The 23,567-nt window shown below is 34.8% G+C and overlaps 1 protein-coding gene across 7 annotated transcripts; it reads right to left on the bottom strand.

Annotated features, from left to right (window-relative positions):
• Positions 1 to 1,245: 1,245 nt before the first annotated feature.
• Positions 1,246 to 23,049, bottom strand: LOC106155241 (uncharacterized). 7 transcript variants are annotated; one of them, XM_013529977.2, is made up of 13 exons: positions 21,962 to 22,090; positions 16,638 to 17,237; positions 14,670 to 16,082; positions 11,369 to 11,660; positions 7,340 to 7,381; positions 7,158 to 7,235; positions 6,747 to 6,836; positions 6,269 to 6,343; positions 5,785 to 5,870; positions 5,401 to 5,416; positions 4,860 to 4,889; positions 4,074 to 4,119; positions 3,654 to 3,824 (listed from the first exon to the last, which is right to left on the bottom strand). In XM_013529977.2, the coding sequence occupies exons 2-12, from the start codon at positions 17,195 to 17,197 to the stop codon at positions 4,099 to 4,101; spliced, it is 2,703 nt and encodes a 900-aa protein (XP_013385431.2). In that variant the 5' UTR covers positions 17,198 to 17,237; positions 21,962 to 22,090; the 3' UTR covers positions 3,654 to 3,824; positions 4,074 to 4,098. The 7 variants fall into 7 exon arrangements, with proteins under 7 accessions (XP_013385428.2, XP_013385427.2, XP_013385429.2 ...); XM_013529978.2 differs by lacking the exon at positions 4,860 to 4,889; XM_013529974.3 differs by lacking the exons at positions 4,860 to 4,889; positions 5,401 to 5,416; positions 21,962 to 22,090 and adding an exon at positions 22,791 to 23,049 and having other exon boundaries at positions 1,246 to 3,824.
• Positions 23,050 to 23,567: the final 518 nt, after the last annotated feature.

Below are 23,567 nucleotides of genomic sequence, written 5' to 3'. Positions count from 1 at the left end.
CAACAATAATTAAAAGGTTAACTTACCATATTAAATCCAGTTATTGTGATGGGGATAGGAGGGGGCGTACAGGAGATGAAAACCTTTTTGCATTAATTCATTTTGCATGCCTGCCTTTATATCTGTAATGTTATCCCCCCAGACCCATCTATAAGAAGTGAATCTGGTCCCCCAAGAATTAAGTTACTAGTATATTTAGAAGCCGTTTAAGTAAAATCTCTTTTTAAAAATGCTCAAATAAAACGGAGGGACATTGAACCTGGCCAAAAGAATGCGAAAACCTCCTCTTGTTGTTTTAACACAAATTAAAATATGACGATTAAAACATATAATTAAATTTGATGAATATAAAAGTGTCAAAAAACACCTATGTTGACCAATTAGCTGTGTTTTGCACTTGGGTTTGATGATGGTCTTTTTATGTTAAAAGGATAATAACTGTTCATTTTGGCCAAAAAAGGGGCAAACGGCAATATTACCATACTAATCAATGGTTAATGAATCCATTTCTACATTCAAAGTTAGTCCCTGTTTATTTTTCTTAAGTTTTTTTTTTTGTAATAATCTCTAAAGAGCACAGCTCCGATAACGAACACAGATTTTAGATTAATTGCGACCGCTTTTGTAGTAAAATAGAATATGTTGTATATCTATGAGTTGTATACTATAGTGTATTTATTGTGAAATATATCTCTCATACGAAGAGTTGTTATCCCTTTAACTTTTTCAAAGTATCCCTTGACCTGAGGAATTTGTCTTAAAGATATTTTCTTTTATGCACAGTTTTCACTTACAACATCAATAAACGGTATTGAGAGTGCCATATATGTAAAACATCTCGATAAGAAAGTCGTGTATTGCACAAGTGGTCCAGAACAAAGTAGCGTTTAGGTGAAACGCATTACGTGCATTTCTCTCTGTTTTTTCCGTCTATGAATATTTTTAGTCAGTGATAATGGGTCATGGAGGGGCTATGATGACACTCCTTGCACCACGCTTTTCCTTTCCTTTTGGCAATGTGCCAATGCCCAAGTTTGGGCATTACGTCGTACCACTCTATATTTAAATTAGTTCACCTCTACACTTCACACCTTCAACTGTGCCTTGGAGCACTGTTTTTGCACCCATTTCCTCATCTTGCTGTACTTCATATAACAAATTGTTCCAGAGCAAAAGCTTATATACATCAGTTTGAGAAGAAAATTTTGAAAAACAAAATCTAAAACGAAAAAACAACTCAAAAAACATTTTCTTCTTATTTTATTACATATGCTGTTTGAAGAACATCATCCATTTGTTAGAAACAATAAATTAATATCTATCTTACACAAAATGGCACAAATACAATGTAAATTTCCTTTTTTTAACTAAACGAAATTCTAAGCACATGGACAACCAGACTTCGTTAGAGTAATTAAGAACTATACAAAAGCTATTGTTTCACTTTTGACAAGAGTGTGTGTTTGTGTGTGTGCAACACTAACAACAATAGTGAATCCCTTAGCATTCTTGTAAGGAAAACTGCGAATTAGTTGTTGAAATAAGCTACTATAAAGAAGCGTAAAAGTTTATACTTTTTCGAACCTGTCACTCCTTGAAACATATCTCAGGCAGCACGTAAACAGACGCTATGTATAACACCTTACAAATGACTTTCCTGGATTAAGATAATTTATTTTGCAGCACACACAAGAAAAACACGCTCCCCTAGCCACAAAATTCTGGACATTGTAGACCAAAGGCGATCATAATAATAATAATCCCGTCTTAACAAGCTTCATTTTATCCCAGCAAATCTCAAAATCCATATATCTGCCACACTTTGGGGACAATGGCGGTCTGCCACATGTAATACACACTAATTGACGTGCATGTTGCACGTGGCCATTTCATGGTAACTGGCAAACTGCCTTCCTACATTACTGTCTTAAGCTGTTGAAAAAATTCTTATATATGTTTTCTACCTGTCAGTGTAAGTTTATTTCAGCACGTGGCACAACCTCAAACCAAACAACTTAATTTCTTCAATTATAACCCAATTTGCTTTTAGCACCAAATGAATGCAACTGTAAGCTGTGGGGATATAATTTGATGTCTTGGCAAGTTATATGCACGACCATATTTTTGGAATTAGAATGGGAATCAAAGCTTTTCACACAGGATCTACAAAAAAAAAAAATAATAATAAAAAAAAAAAAAATAAAAAAAAAACACCCTCTGCAGCTTTCATGCACTGCAAGATGTAATATTAAGCGTAAATTATCTTCCTTCTTGAATTTGCATTTATAAATTGACATCAGATATTTCACAATCTAATCAAAATCAAATTCTGAATAATTCAAAAACACCATTTCTACTTTCACTTCACCTACAAGGAGTACACCAATATGGTTTGAGTCTTATAAATTAGCATCAACAGAAGTGCAAATTTGTATATGTGTAGTCAAGAGTTCAAATTAAATTATTCCAGTATTTAATTAGCGCTTATTTGAAATATTTTATGGGCAAGTAGATAACTGACACCTGGAAGCATTCTGGTTATTAAGAAATACCAATTCTTCAGCATTTGTGAATTAATTATATTAGGAAATGAAGAGTACGAAGTGAATGTCATAAGTACACATACTGACCTTGGGCTATATAAGGCTCATTGGTCACAGCAACATTTACATGTATTCTGAAGATATGGTCATTTTATTACATCTGATCTATTTAACATCCGTATGTTAATAACCACTGTTAAAACGGCATCTTTTTGTAGGTGTTTTTGTTAACAACTACAGTGCCAAAAGTTATAAGGGAATTTTTAGATCTGATACATTGAAGTTGCAAATGCAATTTCTGAGGTACTACCTGGCCTTTGTTTTACACTGACCCCATGTGATGAAAAGTCGTGCTACAAACTTTAAAGATACCAACAACACTGTGTTGAAATAGCAACTAGTACATAATGCCATATTTTGAAGGTAAGATTATGGACTAATTCACATATTTTGTAATTCTTTAATCCTTGAACAGCACTGTATTTCATGTAGGAACTTAAAACTCCTATAGTTAAACACCAATACCATATTGCTGATTATTTTACATATTGTGTACTTGTGTAGGACTTTTGAAGAAGTCCACTTGCAAATGTTACTCTCAGAATTCAGACTGTTTATTACTAGGGGTCACCATACTGTTTGTCAATTTATTTGTATTAGGGTTATAAGATCAAATGCCATGTGAATTTGCCAACTGCCTTACTTTTTTTCGTGATATCCTCTTTCATAGTGACAATATCAATATTGTCTGATCATTTAAACTTAAGTTACACCACACTGTTTACATGGTAATTTGAAATTACCCAGAATTCCACTGTTCTAGTTTTAAAAGTAGCAAAAAAAAAAAGCTTCACTGAAAATGATTTTACTTGAACACTTCCACATGAAATTCTTCTATAGATGAATGTAGTTTAATTTATGATAGCTTTTAAAACTATTTTTTGCTACAATGACAAGATAAATGCAAGAATAATCCACTGGAATATCACAAATCAATTATTCTTTTTATATTACTAAATAAATCAGCAAACATCAAACCACTGATTCTTTAGCAGTTGGGCTATTTTGTAAACTGAAGTCCAGACCTGCTGTAACATTATCCATGGAAAAAGAATGGGATAAACCCGAAGATGATTTTCTAGACTTATTTCTTGTAGAATTCCCTCCTTGAATGTCTGAAGAAGACTTCACTCTGTACAAAGAGGTTGATTTTAAGTCTTTGTTAACTTGACTGAGGGAGTGTTCCACTTGAGACATTCGCTTTCTTAAACTTGTTCCTTCCTGTAATGAAGCAGAAGTACCATACATTTTAATCTTAAACAAGGGAAAATACCTTTTTGAAGGGAACAAAATTTAAGAGCACAAAATGCACAAACAGTACTTTAACAAAACTTAAAATCTGCCACAAAACTGATATAACACCTTGCATAGGTTTCTCTTTCTGATTTTAATACAAGAGTTTGCAACTTAAAAATAGTTTCTTAAACTATGATATTGATCAAGATTTCCACTTTGGTTCTAATAATTTACCTCAGTTGATTTTTTCATCAGAACATCAAGAGCCTCCGTCACAGAGCTGAAACACAAATTTAAAGATAAAACTAAATCTATATGCAAATATACCACATCTTTTTCTCTATAAATCAGGTAGACTAACTTTAAACCAAGGCAACAACAAAAAAAATAAAATAATAATAAAAAAATAAATAAATAAATAAATAAATAATTCAAATAAAAACAGAATGTCTCTAAAACAATAAAAACTTAAGCATACCATTGCAGTAGATGTGACACAAACGCAATATCAATCACAACTCAATTAAGAGCGGGATGTGACAAATACCACCACCAGTACAATGTACAAGCCAATGGGTGAAAAAATGTTGAATAAATTCAGGAAATCAAAATAATACCACATCTATTTTGCTTGGCCTAGAAGTACCATCAACAGAAACAAAATTCACCATGCATGTTTAAAAAATATCAGAAAGTAAATCCAAGTTGGTAAAACATTCCAGTGTTCAATCATCAGCACCAGGTCGTGTATTGGTACAAAACTTCAAGCTAACTTGCATATATTTTCATGCTAAAGTTCAAACTATGATGATATACTTTTTGCTGTTAATTCAACATGCTATAAATATGTACATTTGGGAAAAAACATTCTCAGTAAGGGTGTCATTATTCTTATATTCAAGAGACCTGAATAGCTTGGCATAGATATCTTCTTAAAAAGTATGCTTTCAGGAAACCAGGGAAATCCAAAGCATCAACACATCAAATATAAACCATGCTGAACACAAGATGTCTGTCTACCTGAAAGTGTATACTCCTACTTTCCCATACCTTGGAAGTTTGCAGAAAATGTAACAATTATGAACTTTAAACTAAACACTAAATGGACATAATTAATAAAAATGAATTTGTTATTGTTTTTGAATTACAAATGTGCATCACCAAGTTCTCTAATCAGGTTGTACTGGTGTAAGTGAACTATTCAACAGCTGCAAACAACAGTGTGTGTGTGCGTGCACATGTGTGTGTGTACACATGCTTGCACAGTTGTACTCCGCACGCATTTACAATACACTCACACTGGTGTCAAAAATCACTGCACTGAACATCATCATATGTACAGAAATCAAGCCTGAAGAAATCTGAAAGATTACATCCACAGTTGATCAAAATTGATTTTCTCCAGTTATAACATTATTTGTGAACAAGTGCAGAAAGAGAAACTGGTAAGTGTTAATCTGAAGATAATGAACAGCAGTGCCACAGGACAACAAGTGCTTTGGTACAATATATAACATAGAGGCATGGCAAGCAAACAGTTGCAGAACATTTAACAAGTTACCTTGCCCACTGTGAAACTTTGTAAGCATGGAAATAAAAGTAGGTCATAGTAAGAAAACAAACAACTGAGTTTGATTTTAGAAAACCTTTGACAAAGTTGGTGAAAAAGAATGCCAAATTGTCAATTAAACTAAGCACAGGTTAATATATTACGTTTCTTTACTTCTTTCCCTTTTTCACCAAACACAGAATGTTACCAGAGCGACGAGTTATATAAATAAATAAGCAACAAAATATTTTTTTATAATTGATTTCATACTGACTGAAGCCTTTTTTAAATACTACATCAATTTATTTCCAGTTTAAGGTATCAAAAGAAAAGCAAGAAAGATGATCTTCTTACAAAAGAAATGACAATGTAAAATTGAAATAGAATCAAATCTACCTGATCACTTTTTTCCCCTTCTCTGCACCAGTTTCTGATGTTTCTGAGGAAGTTTTTCTGACTTTCTTCTCAACAGACATTCTCAGCTGTAAGATAAATAAAGTAAAATAAAATAAAATAAAAGTCATATTTCAGATATTATTCCACCACAGTTTGACTAGGATTAACTGTAAATACTAGCTTTAAATATTACCCATTGTTGTACATTCTGCATAATTGGACCGTAGGCAGTTTTTCACAAAGCTTTTCAGGAGAAGATAAAAGACAAAAGAAGATATAAAAGAAGGCCTTATAAACCAATTGGTTGTTTGAGAACTCGACCCTGCCTTGTGAGCAGCAATGCCCTAATCTTAAGTTCATGCCATAATATGGTGGTTCGAGTCATTAATTTGGATGTTCCTTATCACAAATCTGTGGCTTGTGATAGCAAAAAAGCACTTGTCGTTTACAAGGCCTGTTCTAAACTACACTGAGTCCAGCCTACCCTGTCTGTCTGTGTTGAAGAATGACTGACACTAGCAACTGGAGTTTTGGAATGGCCACTCTCTAAACTAGAACTCTGAAATGTGACAAGACATGTTAAGATGATCACTCCTGAAGTTTAAAATTTCATAAGGTTTACTTTTCTACAAAAGATTGATAAAGTCTGATTAAGTCTTTTAAGTTTCTAAAATAATTTCTTCAAAACAAGAACTTTTTTTATCGCTCCAATTAAATCTTAAAGTTTCTTTCTTAAACACTTGATTTTAATTTTTTTTCAAACATTTGATCGAGTACGAGTATAATAAGGACTTAGTTTAATCAAGATAAATCTAATAGAATCATAATAAAAAGATGTAAAGTGAAAACACCAAAACATTCTTAATCTATACATAAATGGAGAGATGGACTCAAAAGGTTAAAATTATGTCAATGTAATAGGGTTTGAAAGTTTTAAAATTATATATTTAAACTACTCTCACTATTTTCTGCTGTAACTGCTTAATAGTTTTGTCTTTCTCAGCATCTTTCTGTTTATAATGTTGAAGTTGTCTTTTTAAATCCTCATTTTCCTGAAAAAATAACTGAAATTATTACCAGAAATATAATAAGATATACAAAATCTTGTTAAATTTTAAAAATTTTAATTGGTTTAAAACATTTCATATGTATATTTGCAATACAATTTATCCAAATTAAGATTATAATCTAAGTCTTGCATGTACGTTTGAATTTCAGACGTTTTTTTCCCTACATTGTTATTGATCTGATAAATAAAAACAATTACTTGGATAAAAAGTAAAATCTGACCCCAGACATGGTGTCAAACCTTACTCCTCCATCTCAAAAATAGGACACGCACACACACATGCACGCACAGTGCCTGCCCGTACCTGTTTGAGTGTATCTAACTGAGATGCTGACATTCCATCATCATGAGGCATGCTGCCCATACTCTGCCGTAGGCCATTCTGTTGGGATATAAACATAAATGTACTTATAAGATATCATATTTTTTACATAATGTAAATGAGAGAGAGAGAGAGAGAGAGAGGGAGGGAGGTTATCTACTCACCTTAAGATTCTGATTAATTTCATTCTGACCTCCTTCACCCGTCTGAAAATTGAATACAAATTAAGAATGAGTATCAATTACCATATAAATGATTCATTTCCTTACATTTTTGGGACTTATTTGGCTAAATACGTTTTTCTTTGGTTAACAGTTGAATATCTATCTAACACAGTACTTCAAATATGAAACTCTACGTATTAAGTTTCTCTTCACCTGCATTCCTGTCACTATTATAGCTAGGTCAGTGAACTGGAAAACTTACTCAGCTGAGAAATTTCATCTAAGTGCCTTTGTGAACATAGATGGTTGAAGATGATACATTTTTTTGGCCACATGTATACAGATCAGATACAGATAATCTCACATCATTTTTTTCTGCACATGCAATCACTGTTTGGAAATATTAATATTCTAGTGGTATTTTATGTTTGACTGTGAAATTTTCATGAAAGCTCCAAAACCAAAATTTGAACCAAATTATTACAACTATAGTGAACATCAGAAAACTAAAACAACAACATCAACAACAAAAAATAAATAAATAAATAAATAAATAAATAAATAAATAAACAAGGCAGCAAAGCTGTCAAATGTACAGACAAAAAGCAGGAAATAACTATGCACAAAAAAGGCTACTGTCAATTCTGATGCAAAAGTACATTATGTTAAACTGCAAATTCAACATCAAATTTTAATTATGCTCAACAGGTAATACCAATGTAAGTAAAATGTGTAACAAGCATAAGGCTTCAGGCCCATGAGAGTTCAAGTTCACACTTTGAAAATGTATAACTTCCAGAAAAAGAAGCCAATTAGACTGCTTTTCCAACTCAGGCTGCATGCCGATTTTCGAACTTGACCTGCGTTTTAGTAAGATCGATTACTCCTGAGAGTTTCACGACAACAGGCCTATCAGTTTTCCTTGAAATGTGTTTACAGTGTTGCATATATGTTGAAAAGTGAAAAAAGAGCATAACTTCTACAATAATGGCCCGATCATCCTGATTTTTCGAACTTGAGCTGCGTTTTATGAATATTCATCAGCTCTATAAATATAAAGCCCAAAAGTAAAACTGCCTTCCACTTATCGTGTTTACAATGAAAGTGCAAGGCGCCGGCGACGGCAATGACGGCGACGACAGATGCAGGTGATGGCAATATGTACAGACACATTTATATATATTTACTGTACTGTTTGAGAACAGTAATTGAAATGGTTTTTCTTAAATGGTCATCATGGGAGCAGTGCCCAAATTAGTTTTTTTTCAAATTTTGATGCAATATTACATAATTTTTAACAGCATAATGCCCATCAATTTTTAATAATAAAATATTAGTATCATGGATATTCAGAAAATGTGACTAGCAAAGGTCTTCAGGCCCATGGAACTTCAAACTCACTACTTGAAAATGCCAAAATGTAAACAAGACAGCACTGTTCTGAAATGGGTTTATTTCCATTTTTAACAATTTTTAACATAAAAGAAAATTAACAGTTTACTGCCATTTTTATATGATCAACTAAGAAAATTGATGAAATGGGAAAAATATCAATAGAGCAGTGTTAAATGTCCAATTTCTTCCATTCTGAGATTCTGAACATAGTGAATGATTCAATCTGACAAACTGCAATGATATGAGTTTATTTCCATTTTTGAAACTTTATTACACAATACACAATAACAAGTTTAACATCATTTTTACAAAATCAACTAACAATGTTGTAAAGATGCAGGAAATGTCAAAAAAACACTTTTACATATCTTATTAATTAAATAATGAAACTGTTAACATGCCTAAGAATTGAATCTAAGGAAATGTAAAAAACAGCATAACTTCTAAAATAATGGCCCGATTATGCTGATTTTTGAACTTAACCTGCGTTTTAGCAGGATTGACCACTCCTGTGAATTTAATGACAATTGGCCTATCTGTTTTTCTTATATTGTGTTTACAGTGTTGCATATATGCTGAAAAGTGAAAAAAAGCATAACTACTAAAATAGTGGCCCGATCATGCCGATTTTCGAACTTGACCTGCGTTTTAGTAAGATCAATTTTTCCTGTGAGTTGCATGACAACAGGCCTATCGGTTTTGGTTGAAATGTGTTTACAGTGTTGCATATATGCTGAAAAGTGAAAAAACAGCATAACTTCTACAATAATGGCCTGGTCATGCTGATTTTCGAACTTGACCTGCATTTTATGAATATTCATCAGCTCTGTAAATATAAAGCCAAAAAGTAAAACTGCCTTCCACTTATCATGTTTACAAGGAAAGTGCACGGCGGCGACGGCTTCGGCGACGACAGACGCAGGTGATGGCAATATGTACAGACACATCTGTGTCTGTACATAATAAAAAACAGATTTGCTTCCTTCTTTCACATGTTTTATCAGTTTTCTGTCAGTCAGTCAGACATAAACCACTGACCCACTGAAGTCACAATATGGTCAAGATGACTATATTGATAAAAATGGACATTAATGCAAGTTACAGATATATCTGTGAAATGTCAGGCATGCGGTATCCTACATACAGATAGTACACATACTCAGTACACTGTCTGATAATATGTGTACTGAAACATGGAGGTGCACTGCACACATGCATACAAATGATTCCACAAATTTTCATCCTCTACAAAACTTCACCATAAAACCTGTACTAGTAATTCATGGAGCTACTGCATTGAAGTATTACAAGAAGTATTACCATGGAAATAAATTATTTTCTAAATTGACAGATGGCCCCATCTGCTGGTTTAAATAGTCAGTCAAAGGCAATTTTCATCATTATTCTTTGCATGTAAGTTATTCACGACAAAAATACAATAAATTCATCTATATAACCCAAAATGCTTCTTATTCATCAGAAAAAAAAAAAAAAACACTTGGCTTAAATAGCTGAGGATTTCATATTAAACCCTTTTCCACTGGCATAAGAGAACTCAGTTTACTGATAATAACTCTTTGTATTGTTGATACATTAATTATATTTATCATATAGACTATAATTTTAAGTGAAGCAGTAGGGGGTTCAGTTACAAATCTGCCACTACATGTGTCAGTTCACTAACAGCACACAAAACCAAAGAATATTTACAATCAATCAATACCATCTGGTTAAATTTTTTGTAATAGAGTGAAAGAGTTCACCTACATACATGGTTATATATAGATAGATTACCATGATCAGGTCCTTGCCATATAGCATAATGGCAATATTTAGATAAATTGGTTTTTGATGTTAAAAAAACCACCAATCTCATCTAATTTAGCTTGGATGGGGTACCAGCATTTTAGAGAAGTGGATCTCACTACTAATGCTACTCTCTCTCTCTCTCTCTCTGTGTGTGTGTAACATTTCATTTTAGGTCTTCTTAATGGTTCAATAGAATAAAAAGATGAGCACTGACTACTGGACAAGATACAGGTGATACTACTGACATACTCCATACTACCATTATCTAACAGAGCACATGCAATGTGTCCCAGCTACACAGTGTGGGAAACACAATTCAAAAGGTTTCATAAGGATGTTACTAGATAGTTGATAAGATCAACCCACGCAGGACTTTAGTACATGTATAAGCACTCCAGAGGTGAACTGAAAGTGCAATCTTTTTTCATTCTTCTAAAAACTGGCACGTCATGCATTTTTGAGGTTACTTATGTGTCTCTTGCAGAATGCAACTAAAGAATTGTTTTTCATGTCCTCTTACATTGTATGGTCTTTACAGAAATTCATGATGGCCTTACAAAAATTCACGAAACCTGCCTTTCTTTTTTAAACTGCCCTAGGCTCACGCTAGCAACATTTTCACCAAGTACAAACAGCATCAAGATTTTAAACATTTTTTCTTAATTCACCAGTGCCTTAGTTAAAAAATTGATTTGCAAGTTTCTAGCTGAATCTATTTTCATGGCAGAATTAATCAATCAATCAACCAATCAATAAAGTCAAATAAATATATATATAAATAAATAACAACAAAAGTCAATCCTCTGGGTGACCAAGGCTACTCACATCTTGTAGTGCCCTCTTCAACTGAAGAAGCATGGTCTTCATCATCGTCATCTCCTGTAACATGTTGGTATATGTGGAATGATCCAACACTACATCATCTTCCAGGTTGTACTGGGATGGCAAAGTGGTGGAACGTCTTCTAGTTGGAATTGAAGTCTCTGTGCCATTTGTAAGACAGATTCCCACGTTGCCACTTTCATTGATATTTTTACTAGTGCGTGGTGATTTGGGCCTGATCTGTTTTGGTGCAGGAATTCTTCCTGCATTGCCACCAAACCGGGCAATTCTTGAGCTGAGTGGAAAGAAAGTAAAAATTTAAATTATTATAAAATTTGCTAAAGGTAATATCCAAAATACTATGTTTCACAGTTCTGAACACAATAACAGGATGATCAACTGCAGATAAATAAAACAAAAAATAGCATACTGAATCAAACAAAAATATAACGAGCACACATTACAATGCATATCTTAAGATAACATAACATGTCTACACCTGTTAAAATGCAAATAACTTGTGATATTTCCTGTCAGACAAATAGATCATCAAAATCAGACAAGGCACATGTTAATAGGAGACAAGACCACAAATCACATTTAACTCCTCATTGCGTTTCGTACAGGAGCTGATTCAGAGGGGGTGTGGAAAGTTCAGTTGAACGTACATTACTGAGCTTCTATAAAATAAACTATTTTTACAAGTAAAATCAACTCCCCATGTGTCATGGATGTTTCAAAATCAACACCCTCCCTCCCTGAAAACTTGGACCATCCTTTGAAAGTGAAAATGAAAATGAAATTTAAAGTACATCAAATACAAACAGAAAAAAAAATTTGCCTCTGAAGTTACTTAAGTGACCATAATAGGTTTTCCACAAAATGGTATTTAAATTTTTTAACCTCATAAAGAATTCCATCTAACCACCATGTACCAAATCCCATGTAGTTATTCCATATTACTTCTGCTAGCTTGAATAATGACAGGGCACCATGCCATGCACGGAAAACATACGTGTATGTAACTGGCACTCATCAGACCATAAAGAACATAATCCTGTTTTTATCTGTTATATCCCCAACTATAACCACAATGAGATAAGAATTGCAGATACAAAGATAACCATTCATTTAACTCCTATCACCCTCTGATACATGTAGGCATACTTATTGTAATCTTACTATGTACATCAAATTTAAATTTCACTTTTCATTAAAAATCAAACTTCATTTAGTTTATTCTTTTTTAAACATCTGGTATCTGTTTAAGGTGAATTCTAATTCAATCTCTATGACTACTCTTCCTGGATGAGCTATACATTGAATCTAATGTACATTTTACCATACCTGCCTGACCCTAACATCAAACTCCTAATAATTGTGTTCGGGTCCAAGTTTCTCATCTAACAATCCAAAATATTTCTGGAGAGAACAATGTATAACATCCCTATGACTATGGTCACTAATAGGCTGAATGACACTAGAAAATATTCCTGTGTATACTGGAATATTAAGGAAATTAGCACATATCCTATCCACCAGAGACCTCTGTGGTATTCCATCCACGGAGTACACTGGAATGAATCATGATTTATTCATGTACATCACACTAAAGGATGCCTGAGTCCAATACAGTACACTTCCTCGGTTCTTTTGTATTCAATCAGCGCTGAATATGGGGCAATTGCCGACCCTCCCTATTGCTGTACCTTGTGATACTGACAAGACACGGGACTCTCGCAGGCTATTTAAAAGGCCACATACTGGGCATGCCAATAGAGTCATATGGTCATTCCTCTTGATCATCATTTGGTCCAGGGGTGTTCACTATGCATTAGCTGGGTTAATGACGGCTTTGACATAGCTCAGTGGGTGTATTTGGAGATGTTATTAACCTAATCAACCAGGTGATCAGAGGAGTGAAACTGGAAGTAGTTGGGGGGGGGGGGGGGGGGGGGACAGGTGCTTGTGTTATGATAGTCATCCATGTTCTTTTTAATGTTATTTCTGTAACTGCTCACAAAATTCAAATAAAATTAATTCACTTTTTTGAAAATTGTTTGAAAATCAAGCAGAATATAAAAACCCTAACAGCAAGTTGGGTCCTTAATAGTTTTTTTCTTTCTTTCTTTCTTTCTTTCCTTCTTTTTTATGACTATCCACTTAAATGATAAATTGGATACAATAAAATATTGGAAATGTTTGAAATTTGGAAGTTCTTATCATAACAATGTATAACACATGAAAACAACGTGAACCAATCATCAAAAATATGCATGGAGAAAAAATAATCTAAAAAGATCAACACATAACTTTTCTTATCACTCCCACTTAATGCTGATCAAGTATTTTATCAGTATGTTTAAAAGCACTCAAAGATCACAACTGGGGGAACTAACTGATAAATTCTATCTACAAAGTGCGCAAGACTGGCAGCATGTCTGACCAATCAGCTAAAAGCATGCAATAAAATGAAGACAAAATACCTTTTTATCGTCTGCTGCCATATCTGTGCCACATAATTACAGGGAAGTGTAGAACAAAATGCCAAAGTAGAAAAGATGCCAACAGGTAAATGGAAGCATTATATGGGAGAGTCATGACAGTGCAAATAAGGATTTCTAAGGGCATAACAACATGTTACAGATTTGGAGCTGATAAATATTTTTCAATGAGTAATTCTATGCAAAGCTGGTCCCTCTTATTATTTCTTTTTTTTCTGGAAATTTTAGAACAATTTTATGACAACAAAAGATAATGTGCCTTTTTCCTAAGAAGTGAACTTTAACTTTTGGCAACATGGAAAATATTAATAGAATAGAAAGCAAACCACAGAAGCATCAGAATACATTTTCAAAGTAAATTGTCATTAGGGTGAATGTGTGGTTTTCATATATAGACATCTAATAGGGTTTTTGTGGCCACAGTTTATGAATAAAACTGACAAAATGCAAAGACAAAGTAAAATGATGCATGGGTTGAGATGATTGTCAACTTTTTGAGTACAACTTCTTGCCCTTATCCTTTTTTTCATCAGAATTTATCCTCAAATATCTGTTGTTTTTTTTTTTCAAATACCTTATATACAGATAGAATGAATGAATGTTTTCCATCATCCAGTAGAAATGGAATGAGAAATATGTATAACTCTGATACTGGATATTAGGATGTCAATATATCAGATGACCAGACCATCCAACTTTTACCTAACGAGACTTCAACATACTGGCAGGTCAGTTGCTAACGCAAGTTCCAGTATCAGAGTTATTATGCATATTTCTTATACTACAAATTGAATATTTACCTTTCAGTTTCATCATCATCAAACACATCATCCAAGATTTGAGACTCACTGTCCAATCTGTCCCTGCAATTATGCTTTCCAGAACTTTCACCGACAATTATTGCACTTTGCCCTTGCTGTGCCCCATGGACACACTCCTGTAGCCCCTGAGTACGATCAGGTGACAGCCTGCCTTCAGACTGAGACAGACTCACACTGTCCAAGTGAAGGTCGGTATCTATCATTAAGTCATCAGAGGCAAGACTTGAGCACGAGATACATGACATGCTGTTCAGATTGGTTTCCTCGGAGTCAAACCTGGCCAAGGGGGCTCTAAACGGGGCAGATGTTGCCGAACTCTGCTTGGGTCTAGGACTGTTCTGCGCAGACTTCACCTGATGCTTAGGTCTAGGACTATTCTGAGCAGAATGGTCAGAATCTTTACGAGTCCTAGATGCAGAATTAGTTCTCAGCCTATTATGGTGTCTGTCTGCTTTATCACTGTCCATGTCATATGTATCTTTTCTGATTGGTTTTGAATATGTCTTAGATTCTTCTGCAAAAGTCTGTTGTTCAGTGTTTTCTGGCATCAAGAGACAAATATCCTCATTTGGTGCATTTGTCTTACAAGCAACAGCTTCCTCAGTTTTAACATCAACTTTAGTAAAAGTTTCATTCAAAATATTTCCATCAGGTTCATCTTCAACAACATCTTTTGTAAAAGTGTCATTCAAAATCTGTGATGTGTAAGAACAATCTGTATGTTGTAGAGATTTTGGTTCATCATTTTCATCCTTATTTATGTCATCTTCTTTATGTCTCTCTTCTGGAGGCAAAAGCATCCCATCTGAATCCTTCTCAGTATTTTCTCTCTCAATCTTTGCTTCACTTTCACACACAGGTCCCTCTTGACTTTGCAACTTGACTTTCTCTTTGTTATTATTATCCAACAATTCCTCAATCTTGTTATCCTTACAGGGGTTCACTCCTGCTACGTTTTCCCTTTTATGATATGATAAAGGCTGATACTGCATTTTCCTTCCCATCAGGAATTCATTTTTTCCAGATTTTTCTTTCTTGGTCTGTTGCTGTTGTGGTCGATATGCAAAGGTCCTTGTGTTCATTTTGCGTAAATCTGTATCTGAGTTACTGGTAGCCTTACTCCTATTATCAGGATGCTGTGCTGTGATTGTGGGTATTTTAAACTGGGCGATCCCTGAAGGTCTAGACAGTTCAGATACATTTTCAGTACTCTTCTTCATGGTCTGGGGAACATGGAGCTGTGCATTATATCTACCATGCTTTCCTGGGCTGCCATTACCACGCTGTTTTGTAGGAGACATATTTGAAGGTTTGCCATTTGGAGTTCTAGATTTCTCTAACACCGACTGTGTCTGATGAGGCTGATGCTTTTTCTGCAGTTTGCTGTTATATCTGTAACAGAGACAAACAAAACATTAAGACATTATTGTCCCAATATTCTTACAGTGGTATGTCACAAAACACTATTGTTAATAAAAACATTTTAAGATGTTGATATTTTCATAGGAGGTTTTCAATGTTTATTTTATACATTTAATTACAATAAGATATGGGGCACAGGGGTAGTTTTTTTTTTGCCTGACATACTGAGCAAGGCATGTCAGTATGCCAAAATAAATAAATAAATAAATAAATTAATTAATTAATTAATTAATTAATAAATAAATAAATAAATAAATAAATAAATAAATAAATAAATAAATAAAAATAATCATACTAGTACTACGACCCTTGAAAAGCATATGCTTGTAGTGCAGCTTAAAAGATAAAAGGAAATTTGCAAAAAACACTGGGAGCAAGACCCATATAGCCAGGGGTCCTAAGTTGGGTCCAATGTAGCAATTACAAATTTAAAAATCCTACAGCAGTACCATTGTTGGAGTAAAATTCTGCTCTACAAGGTGTGTTTATCACATTAATAATCCTTTTTCAAAAAATTAGATTCACCTTAGTCTGTTGTCACTTCTGTCATGCTGTACAGAGTTTTTCAGTGCTGACAAACTTCCCTGGGAGCCTCCACTGTTCTCCCCCTCCTTGCTGTTCAAACTATGGGTGGAAGAGGAAGCACTCTTACTGGAATCATTTAACTTCCCTTGGGGTGGTTTGAATCCAAAGCCAAATCTTCCCCTGCCAGCCCCACTGCCTGGCTTTGATCTGGTTAAACTGCTGTTCGGACTCTGAGAACGCTGGGTAATGACATCACTCTCATCGCCAGCTTGTTTTCCCAGTTGTTGATGTCCTGATGCAATGACTCTGTATGGAGACTCCGAGCTTAAATCTCCATTCCCAATGGCAAGTTTCTTTCCTACTACCTCTCCTCCATTGACCACTCCCTGGGGCTTGTGCACCATAGAAGGGGGTGGTCTGAACCCGAACCCCCCGCCACCTCCCCCTGGGCCATTGGCGTAGTAGGACTTATAACGCAGCTTGGAGCCGTTGTGCTGATGACTAGACATGTTGAACTCTGCGGGATGGGGGTCCCCCTTACTGGAGTAGCAACCACCCATTAGGACGGGTTACAGTGGCTGGGGTCTTGGTAGGCTGATCCTGAAATAAAAAGAACAAAATTCTTCAGATAAAACAAAGTTAATCTTTGAACTTGGAAGTGCATAACAGTGACAAATTTTAAAACTACATCCAATTTCTTCCGCCATGATTATTCCAAAAAGAACACTTACAATATCATATCATCATCCTGTATTGCAAGCAAAATGATTTCAACATGCAGCTGCAGACTCCCATTACTATCTCACAGCATAAAAATGACTACAAACTTTTTTTACCAAAGACTGACTGTGAGCTCCAAAATGTCAACTGCTCTTTGATGTTGTGAATATCTTGGCAAGCATGAGTTAGGCACATGGATAGATTAGGCCACACTGTTTTATTTTTATGGATGACATCCTCTGGGGACCCCAAAGTCGGTGCGAGCGGGCGAAAAAAAAAAAACAGTCCAAAAAAAAAAAAAAAAACTGCTTAAGAAAAGTTATGTTTTCAGTACACAGCTGGAAACACTAATTAGCCACAGAAACACGTATCAAACTAACAACATGTCTTTATCCATGCTACCAAAATATTAAAGCATTGTGAATAGGGCCTACTTAATAGTCATGAATATATATGCTGCATATTACCAAATCTATTTAAGGTTATTTCATGCATTCTGTTGGTATAGCAATCAATAAAACAAATATCAAATAAACAGCGTGTCTTTATTTGTACTCTCAGAAAATTAAAGCATTGTAAACACTTCACAGAATTGTTAAAAAAAATGAAGCAAAGATAGGCCTATGCTTCCTACTACTAAGGTAATTTCGGTCGATGCCATTTTGTCTACTTCGACTCACACGCAGCAGCCAACTATCGGGTGGCCTGTCCGACCTTCAGTCCACCAAATACCACGACGCTCTTGTCGACCCTTTTTTCGCTACAAAAAAAACCTTGTATGTGCTGCTTTGGACAGAATGTCACTGAAATTTTCCGGGCGATGATCGCTGGCCGCGGCCAGCCTTTCGTATAATTGTAAAAGGGTGATATCTTCATGTCCAATATCAATGGCAAACCAATCCAAAACGACGGCCCCCGTTCTCTTTATGACTTTAATTGTCGTGTATTTTGAAATTAATGCTAGATATGAAATTGACGGCAAAACGGCCATATTTCCACGTGGTGATAATACGCATGCGCAGAAAGCTCATTTTCCGCACTCGGAACTACTCGGATGTCTCCGCAGTCGTCAATGACAGTATGGAGCTTGCGGAATTAGCCGAGAATTGCCGATTGCATTTTCCGGCAAATTCAATAACGATGTTTGCGACAACCGCCTTCCTTGTGTGTGTGTGTGTGTGTGTGTGTGGGGGGGGGGGGGGGGGGGGGTAGGGGGGGTTTGGGGGGGGGGATTTTTTTTTTTTTTTGGAGAACGGACGAAAATCGGTGCGCGCGCAGGATGTCATCCATAAAAATAAAAAAGTGTGGCCTTAACCTTTTTAAAGAAATAATTGTAGCACAACCTGTCATTGCCATCCAGTGATGCACACCTTACATGCAATACAGTATATAGCTACCTTGGACGGCCGCCCATACTAACTTGGCATTGAACAGATGTTGAATAATGATGGCACAGCTGTATATGAGATGACATATTGCTGTGCACATTTATTCAAAAAAGAAAAAAAAAATTGAAAAAGAAAGAAAAGACTGTCTTTGTGAACATTTTCAAAAAAAGTCAATATTGAAAAGTATATGTTACAGCAGATTTATTTCAAATGCTAGTAAGGGAGGGTCAAGAATCAAATTACTAGTAAGACAGCATTCTGAATCAAATTCCTGTCTGCTTTCAGTTTTAAAAGGGAGATGGACAGCATACTTTAAGTAGCTGCTTAGATCCAACTATGTTACAAGTTAAACTTCTGATTAATGTAAGTTCATGTTATTTTGTTATCTTAAAAATTACCAAGTTTCCCTTTAAAACTTTATAGTCTTTTAAACCACTCACTCTGGGGTAAAATTCTTGAATGATAGTTCTTAAAAAATTTTGAAATAAACCAAAGGAAATTGTCAATTTTGACAAAAAAAGCAGCCTCATCAGAATACCATAGCATCTTACTATTTTATAATAGACTGATCGATATTTGGTCCAAACTTTGAGACCAAAGGTTTGGTCAAATCTGACCAATGATAAATATTAAATTAGCAGTTCATTAAATGAAACATTGCACTTTTTTTTCTTTTTTTTTTTAAGAAGAAAGAAACGGCTTATGTTTTAAATCAATATTCACTCATTTCACTACAATACTACAGATTTATTATGAATTAAAGAACACCAAAAAGTTGATATGAAAGTTAACATCAGCTTTTTCTATCTAAAGTTCTAATGTGAATCAGGTACCAGGAATGGCCCCCGAGTCTGATTCTGATCTCAAGATAACACCTCTTGTTTATAATACACACTCATATTTATACACAAAGTAAGTTTCCCCTTAGCAAAATATCAGGCCTGCTGCATATTCGCAGCAAATTTACAGCAAATTTGCTGCAATATTGCTGCAAACTGCAATTTCCTCTTGCAAATTTGAGCAAATTTTCTGCAATATGGCTGCAAATTAGCAGCAGTAAAACTTTTCTTGCAAACTCGAAGGTGCAAACTTTTCATTTTGCTAAGGGTCCACTTTTGTCACCAATGTCCAAGAAAAAAACAAATTTAATCTACATGTATATCAACCAAGATCTTTATACAGTATCAGCCCATAATGAATCAATTAAAAAAACCGCTTAAACTTTTACCCTGGATTTCAAAGTTTACCAGTATCAAAGTTCTAATATCTGCACGCTGCTGCCATTTCTTATAGACATTGAAACTCAGGATGTTGATATCCAAGATCTGACAAAATATCTTCAAACATAATCAAAAACAAGGACTCGTACTGAAAATCATAGTGTAAATGGCAAATTAACATATTTGATGCTGTAATTTGGATGAAAAAATGGGATGATGACTGTGTTCTCAAAATAAAATTTCAAACATTATGGGTTCAATGTACAATATAAATATCAATGTGACATAATAATGCAGCTTGTAATACAGAAATTAATGGCTGCATAAGTGCTATAAATCTGCCTGTAACTGAATGCCAATAACAAAACAAAAAGAAATCCATACATTCTGCACACTTATTGCATTTCACAACTACAGCACTTATGATAAGTAGACTTAATGCTATGTCTGCCACTCAAAATCAATAGTAGCATATTATTCAGCTTATCAGCAAAATGTGACCTTTTTATTGATCCCCAATAACCTTTTCTTGGTTAGGAACCCTTTAATATTGTTCTAATAGACCGTGCTGGTAACAATCTGGGTTACCACATATAGCACTTAAAGGGTGAAAAAAAACACTTGTCCACATTTGCTTATTTCTATTACACACATACCTTGTAATGGTAAAAGACAGGGGCAAAAGCCAGATTGGTTGCTTTCATTATTACATTTCCTCATGCCAGTACTAACCAGTAAACATTTTGGTGAAGAAATATCAGAAAGAAGTATTATCAGTATTGCCAGTCCTAAAGATAGTGAAAATATGTACAAAATATCTAAAATGATATTTTATCATACAAAGTATCTATTGACCTATAAACTCATAATGTACGCCTTTTGGGTAACATGTAAACTGTAACCTGTTAATGGGAGACATTAATGGCATTTATAATAATAATTATGGAAAATTAATAATAGGGAAGAAGGTAACAACTTGATTGTGAAAGTTCATGAGCTTTCCTTATTTATTACTTTCAGCTAATAGTGTTCACCGCAGTTTACTTTTAACTGGCTTCATCATTCTGCACTTCAATTTAACTAAATATGGACCATTATAATACCACTTACCTGGACTCCGAAGAAGTACAGCAACACATTCTCTATACTTAATATTTATGTGCTGAGACAAATGATAGTGGCTGCATATTATGACTCACTATGTTTGCCTTGATGTAAACTTAAACAATGTGAAATAGGTTCTCCTTGTGCTGCTGGTCCTTCCAGTCCATACCTGCATATTCTATGCATTTAAATTACTTGGGACTGGGCACATAAATCAACTACATGTACATTGTAGTTACACATCAGTGAGTTAGGTACATGCTTAACAATGCATTATTCAGCAGTTGTACACTGGCATAAACAAACATGAAACAATGGACTTTTTCACAGATTTCTTGTTTATCAATTGACACAACCTTCCCAATTATGTCAACATGGTCTCTGTACAGTATGTTCTGTGATCTGATAAAGAGTAAAGATGTATGGTTGTACTGTTTGATAGCTAGCTTGGATTTATATGTATGAATGCATTCACCAATAACTAAGAAACACAGGAATAATCAGCCACAGAGCTTAGGTGGTAGTCTAATAGGAATTTTTTTTTCTTTTTTACCACGCTTACATAACGAGAATTGCAACTGGCCACAAAATGTACCCCAGCTTCTTCACTGCACTTTCAGAAATAGGAAACAAAATACAAGCTGGATAAGGTCATTCGTGTTTGAATAATTAAGTAGTGACACGATTATACAAATCAACAGCCACGTCCACAATATATATGTGATCTGTGAGCCGACCCGTGAGTCACACCAAGTGCCAGCATTGCTGCAAACACTCGGCTGGCTGCCACTGCCAATATTCGCAGCTGTCAAATTTTGCCCTCGAGTGGCTGCCAAGTTCCCACTGAAAAACTGTTCAAATTCAGTGATCTGAAGAACAGCGAGCAACTTACCATGGTCACTGTCTTAAAGACATGGCTTCTACTTCTATTAATTGGTATGATCAGTAAAAATATTGCCGTGAACAGGTTTCTGCTGTTTTTACCATTCCACCATGTAAATATGACGTCATCCGCTAGAGGGCCAACCAAGATAAGATTTATTCAAGGTTATCACCAAGTTGAGAATTAACGGGTATCAGAACTCTAAATAACGCCCGTTACTTAACAGACTTCAAATGACGACAAAAATTGTCCGAATTATCAAAACAAGTAGGAAAAACATATAATTAAGAAAGAGGAAATGAAAAATGAAACGCAAGGTTTGAAGGGAGGGATTGATAAGAAAAGACGGAATTAATCAAGTCTGGCTGTCAGGTCTGAGTGGAATTAACTGAATTAAGGAGAATAATTATGAAAACCCCAAAGTGAAAAAATTGCACATAATTTCATTTGCCATCAACTAACGAAGGGCCATGACCAAAACTGTTAAACCTACTATGGAAATTGCTAATTTCTACAAATAATTATCAAAACTAGACGAAGGCGTGCGTCATGATGCGTCAAAATCACGCCTACTATCCGATTATATTCAGACAATTAATCATGGTAGTGAAGGTTGTGCTTCAAAACAACAAGGTCCGCAAGGTAGCCTATGGTGCATCAACTACATGTAAAGCCCAAAGCTGTCTGATGATACAGTATCACGTACCTCTGTTACCAGCTGAACGTGTTAAAACGATTAAAACAAAAACAAACTAATTATTAGGAATCCAATTGTTCCAGTTAGTCCACCCTCAGCACTTTCTTCTAACTAACCAGACTAATCATAACTTATTCTTACCAGCTAGCATGACAAGGCCTACATTGTAGGCCTAAATGTCCTAAATTGAGCATCTAATTGACTGAATTCAGTGTGAATTGAAAGTCCCTCGTGCTTGTTGCCACAGGAAACGGCTGAGGAAACGCAGTGTTAATTTCAGAAATCAGATGAGGAGTTTCATGTTCCACGAACAAACAAAGCATCATCAATCTGTGCGCTTTTTATAATGTAATCCATCACAGGTTTTTTTTTTTTTCCTCAAGCGTCCATCATTATATCAAAACATCTTATCTAGCTGTGACCTATATCAAGTACTACTGGCATATTGTGTCCTGCACATCACTGTATCTCTTGAAGATTATTTGGACAGTCAACATCATGTGATATATTATTATACAACCACCAGTGAGCCTGACATCCACTTTTAATAACTGGTCCTAATTCCTAATTTTCAGCAATTTGGCGGTAATCACGAGAGAAATAAAAACGCCCATTCACCATACATTCGGCGTAACCCGCATAAAAAGAAATAAAACCAAATCGCTGATCATGAGTGCAACTACTTTGGCTAACATGATACGAAATTTTAAAGTTCCTTATTTTCCATGCAAAAAGGAAATAATTTTTAATGATACTCACTAAAAATGGTAATGCAAATAAGTGGGTGTAAAGGATGGGACATTCGGTCAGTATTCGGAGTATTTATAACATGGGTTGCATGGGGCTTTTCAAGGAGTTTCACAGTTGTTTATCAATGTCTTGCTTTATTTTAAATTATGCCCTTATTTCTTTTCCTTC

This window comes from Lingula anatina, chromosome 2, assembly GCF_051362555.1.
Source record: "Lingula anatina isolate TDL-2025a chromosome 2, LinAna3.0, whole genome shotgun sequence".
NCBI lineage: Eukaryota > Metazoa > Brachiopoda > Lingulata > Lingulida > Lingulidae > Lingula > Lingula anatina.
The sequence above is the reverse complement of the archived record's forward strand: the minus strand, read 5'-3'. Positions and strand labels throughout refer to the sequence as shown.

Bases quoted from the DNA above. Each gene is read 5' to 3' on its own strand.
- LOC106155241 (XM_013529974.3), bottom strand. From the start codon at position 17,197: ATGGGTGGTTGCTACTCCAGTAAGGGGGACCCCCATCCCGCAGAGTTC. The intron at 7,382-11,368 runs GTGAGTAGCCTT...TTCAATTTTCAG, and splicing joins TGAAGAGGGCACTACAAGAT to ACGGGTGAAGGAGGTCAGAA. The intron at 5,871-6,268 runs GTAGGCTGGACT...TTTATCTTACAG, and splicing joins CTTCAACACAGACAGACAGG to CTGAGAATGTCTGTTGAGAA.